The sequence below is a fragment of the Salvia splendens genome, chromosome 10, assembly GCF_004379255.2.
Source record: "Salvia splendens isolate huo1 chromosome 10, SspV2, whole genome shotgun sequence".
Taxonomy (NCBI): Eukaryota; Viridiplantae; Streptophyta; class Magnoliopsida; order Lamiales; family Lamiaceae; genus Salvia; species Salvia splendens.
This window is the reverse complement of record NC_056041.1, coordinates 19360635-19366103: the sequence shown is the minus strand read 5'-3', so window position 1 is coordinate 19366103 and position 5469 is coordinate 19360635. Positions and strand designations below refer to the sequence as shown.

Genomic DNA, 5469 nt, shown 5'->3' with positions numbered 1-5469 from the left:
AAAGGTTATGAATTCTTTAGTCTCCGAGATAAGAAAGTCATTGTGAGCACTCACTCGACATTCTTAGAGGAAGACTATGTAATGAATCATAAACCCAGCAGTGAAGTGGCTCTTGATGAGCTAACTTCAGTCACAAGTTCCATTAACCAAGAACAAGTACCAAGTGTACAAACAATTCCCGAAACTTTAACTTCTACTCAAAATATTGTAGTGCCGCGCCGCAGTGGGAGGGTCTCACATGAGCCCGACAGATACATTGGTTTGGGAGAATCTATGGATCACTCCTCGGACAGCAATGTATTAGATCCCTGGAACTTTGCGGAGGCGCAGGCAGATATCGATCATTGCGAATGGGTAAAAGCAATGGATTCAGAACTACAATCTATGATAGACAAAGACGTCTACGATTTTTCCGTCCTACCCGAAGGTTGTACTGCCATTGGGAGCAAGTGGATATATAAACGTAAACGTGGACCCGATGGACGAGTTAAAGTCTTCAAAGCAAGACTAGTGGCCAAGGGGTATACCCAAAAGGAAGGCATCGATTATGATGAGACCTTCTCCCCAGTGGTCATGCTCAAATCGATCCGGATACTATTGTCTATTGCAGCTTATATGGATTGGGATGTATGGCAGATGGACGTTAAGACTGCATTTCTAAACGGTAGTCTTGAGGAGACCATCTACATGGAACAACCCGAAGAATATACCATAAAGGGCAAAGAACACATGGTTTGGAAGCTTAAGAAGGCCATTTATGGCCTCAAGCAAGCATCTAGATCGTGGAACCAATGTTTCGATCAAACTGTTTGCAAGTTTGGATTCGAAAAGTGCCCAAGTGAAAGCTGCGTGTATAAGAAAGTTGATAAGGGGAATGTGGTGTTATTAGTTTTATATGTAGATGACATTCTTCTAATTGGAAACAATAAAAAGATGTTGTCATCAGTTCGAACATGGTTGTCAAACCAGTTCGAGATGAAGGATATGGGAGACGCGGGACACATCCTCGGGATCAAGGTTCTTCGGAATCGAGATAAGAAGATGTTGTGCTTATCTCAAGAATCTTACATCGAAACAGTACTTAGTCGTTTTAGCATGCAGGACGCCAAGAAAGGTTTCTTACCTTTTAGACATGGCATCCATTTATCTCAAGAGATGTGCCCTAAAACGCCGTCTGAGATACAAGCAATGAGAAGGATTCCATATGCTTCGGCAGTTGGAAGTCTCATGTATGCTATGCTTTGTACTAGACCAGATATTTGCTTTGCTGTTGGCATGGTGGCAAGATATCAGTCGAATCCGGGCCAAGGACATTGGACTGCCGTAAAGAACATACTCAAGTACCTTAAACGGACTAAGGACTATGCTCTAGTTTACAATGCAGTCGAGCTCTGTCCTTTGGGATATACTGACTCAGACTTTCAAGCTGATCAGGACTCGAGAAAATCTACTTCAGGATATGTGTTCACCTTAGGAGGTGGAGCCGTAATTTGGAAGAGTGTGAAGCAGAAATGCATCGCGGACTCGACCATGGAAGCCGAGTATGTGGCCGCTTCAGAGGCTGCAAAAGAGGTTGTATGGTTCAAGAACTTCCTTATGGATTTAGGTGTGGTTTCGAATCTGCCCAAGAGCATCACCATTTATTGTGACAATTCTGGTGCTGTGGCAAACTCGAAGGAACCAAGAGCTCACAAAGCGAGCAAACACATAGAGCGAAAGTATCATATCATTAGAGATATAGTGCAGAGAGGAGACATAAAAGTGGTCAAGATTGCGTCAGAGAACAACCTGGCAGATCCTTTTACAAAGGCTTTGGCGGTAAAACCGTTCGAGTGCCACGTAGAAGGGATGGGAGTTCGACTCATTCAAGACCTCAACTCGCTTTCAGTATAAATGGGAGATATTTAAGACGTGTGCACTACCATTTTGTATACTCGAAAGCTGTTTTGAGTATAAGTGGGAGATTGTTAGGGTTTTGTATACTAGAAATCACCTTTCGAGTGATTGCATACTGTAAAACTCTAATGGTTATTTTCCAATAAATGTAACAGATTATTTTTGTCATAATGTTGTTATGTTTTACATTTAATGGTTGTTTATTGCATATTTAAATGTATGAGCAAACGTAACAAAGTCTAAGTCTTTGTTTTAGTAGACCGGTTGTGGGCGTCGTCCAATTTAAGGTAACACGGTCAGTTCTAAACAAAGAAAAATAAGAATTTCACAACCTAGATAGGCCTAGACTACCTATCGCGAAAGGTTGCAATGTCAGTCCGATTATTTCTAAACCTTATTGAAATAAGATGACGTTGGTGTGGTATAGCACTGAATGGATCTAACAGCAAGACGGGTCTTTATGCTATCTACTGAAAGACGAGGTCTTGATAATTAATTTCTTAATCAATGTACGTTAGCATTGAGCATACGATATTGAGTATCCACTACTTTGACTTACCAAAGGTGCGGGTTTTTCGTAACCCAACGATCCATGTATATTGGGTAGTGGTGATCATTATCTAGAGGTGCTAGGATTGCTATTATGTTGAAACGTGCGCGAGGAGAGTCTCGTTTGATAACATCCACAAGAGGAGCTCGAAACGAGGTTTTATTATTCGGAACCTAGCTAGTTGGAGTTTGATTACTCTATGAATAATAAATAAGAGTTTCTTGCTAAGTCCACTCTTGGAATTCGAAATATGTTAATTAATTAAGTCTATAGCAGACATTAATTAATTAATGGATGTTTCCATCTTAAGCGCGGGAAATAAATCAAATACAATTAAAGGAAACCCGGAATACTTATAATTTCGGATTTGGAAGGCAGTGCAATATTACTTCTGTAGTGGCTGCTCGTAATATTCCAATATAAGCTTATATTAAATTGTGGGTTCAATTTAATTAGTAAAAAGCTAATTGGGTGAGGCCTGTTCCAGATTCTTCCTTAGATCCCTGACTGGGCCCAATATGTGACTTATATAAATAGGAGAATAAATGAGACAGAAAACACAACAATTTATTCATAAAATTTTCATCCCCCTCCTTTAAGAGAATTTTCGAAAATTGTGCTCTCCTCCGTGAGCTGAGTTATGTCTTCCATTACTCGAGTCCTAGTACGTTGGTGAGATTTGCCCACACAAATATCAGCGTATAGTCCGGGACACCAGTCAGAAGATCCGAGGTCTTGTATTGAAGATCTTCACGTGGAGACGGAGCAAGCCATCATCGATTCTTGATTGAATCAACGAGGTAAATTGACTAATTCCGTAGTAAGCATGTTTTAGGAATTTAATGTGCTAAAGCATGTTTTAATTCAAGTTATGAGCATGATACATGTGATAATTACGCGAATAGATTTTGTCTAAATAATCTGCTAAATAGATCAAATTCATGTGATCCGTTTTGTTACACACGCTTCCGCTGCCAGACCCTTCAAGTCTATCCCCAAGTCAAGACAGTTATTTTCAGAGAGTGAAACTTGAGCGAGACCAATTCAAAGCTGAACTTCGAAGCAAATCTCTACTCGAAGGTGTGCTGCACGAGAAATTGCGCTTGAAAACCGTGGAGTTTGAAGACTTGAAGCTACAACTGGGTATGAAAACTGAAGAGTGTGACGCATTGGCGGTGAAAATTGGTCAGATGGCAACAACTCTCCGACGCTTAAAAATCACAATCTTGTTGTTATGTATTGTAATTTTTCTACTGTTATAACAATGCTATGTCGTGTTAGCTCCGTCGTTAATTTCTGATCCTGATCGACTACGCTTTGCTTTGGTGTTTTTCATTTATGTCTAAAATCACGCATGAGGTTACACAACTATGACTGAAATCACAAACCATGTACACAAATGAATACTACCCGACTATGACTGAAATCACAAACGCCTGATGTTGATTGAATGAAAGCGTTTTGTATTTATCTATGCCTGAAAACACGAATGAAGTTACTAAAATATGATTGAAATCACAAACCGACGAAGTACGCTATCCACAAAAATACCACCAAAATTTTTCCTGATATTTTTCCACCGAACTATACTTTCACCAAAATACTAGTATGTTACAAAATAGTCTGTACCATACAAAACATACATATCATATCATCATCACTGCCACAAATTGTTCACCCATCCCAAACAAACACAACGTTTTAAGATTAAGTAAAGGCCATCAATCTTGATCACCGCGGCGGCCGCATCTCTGAGGCTGAGTCCTTTTCCGATGCTTGGTCTCAGATTCGAAACATTAGGCTGCAACAATTAATGTTGTAGTAAGTATACATGCTTAAGCACTGTGTACAATTACATAATATAGTTGCATATGCTTATTGCATAGTACCTCTTGGCATTGGGGATTGTTTGACGATTCAGGTAAAGTACTGTCACCATGTTCACGCGAAGTCTCCCCAACCTGAGAACGGGCATCTGTCCGAGGATCATTGCTGCATGTCCTCCTATTATGACCTTCTTGACCGCACCGACGACATTTCATCACGAAGGTGCGACGCAATGACTCACCTCCATCTGCATGAAGACGAATCTGGGGCTCCTCACGTCTCAGGCCTACCACGCTGTCGCTTTGACCTCGGGGGCGCCAATTCCACTGAACCATCCGCAGTACTCTTCGGCCAACTGGCTACCTCATTGATGGGGTAGAGGACATTCTCGTACAACATGATCATTGTTGACTTCAAATAATATCGGGAAACGAATCGCGTCACATCGTCGCCATTCTTGTTGATTGTTGCGATAGCATGCGTGCATGGGATTCCGGTTAGCTGCCACAATCTGCAGGAACAAGTCAAATCGCGCATGTTGACAACATATTGGCCAGACGGCCCAGACACTTGGTACGAAGACTGTCCGTTCCATGTAGCCCTCCACGATGAAGCCCTCGCGTACCACTTATCAACAAGCTCCTTGATAACAGGAGGGACTGCGTGATCGTAGCTTTTGATCCACTGGCCTCTGATCTGAATTCTTTCCATTTGACTTGTTCGAATGTCCTCCAACATGCTGATAATTGCTTTCTCTTGAGCCAATGCAATCTTCGAATTGAATGTCTCACAGATGTTGTTCAGGATCACATCACAGCAGGTGTGTGGAGAGAAAAATGCCTTGACCCACTTTTCTTTGGGAGCTACTCCAGAAAGCCACTGGTGTGCACTGGGATACTCGGTCTGCAAAGCATCCATCAAGCCACGTACTGTTCGACGGTGGTACTCGAGGCAATCTCCCACAACTGGTCTTTGAAATCTTCACCAACAAATCTCTTCTTGAAATTGTTGTATATGTGCTGAACACAAAAGCGATGCTCGCTCTGTGGGAATTCCTCAGCAAGCAACTTTGCAAGGCCCTGATGCAACACAACAAAACATTACCACAAAATCACAGTTCAGTACATAATATATTAATCAAATCACAAATAAAATTAAATCACACATAACGGATGGCCTACCTTTTGTTGGTCAGA

The 5469-nt window shown here is 41.4% G+C and overlaps 1 protein-coding gene across 1 annotated transcript; it reads right to left on the bottom strand.

The window, feature by feature from the left end:
* Window positions 1-4546: 4546 nt before the first annotated feature.
* LOC121752734 lies at window positions 4547-5191 on the bottom strand. Its single transcript, XM_042147831.1, has one exon. It carries the CDS (start codon window positions 5189-5191, stop codon window positions 4547-4549), a length of 645 nt encoding a protein of 214 aa, XP_042003765.1.
* Between the last annotated feature and the right edge of the window lie 278 nt (window positions 5192-5469).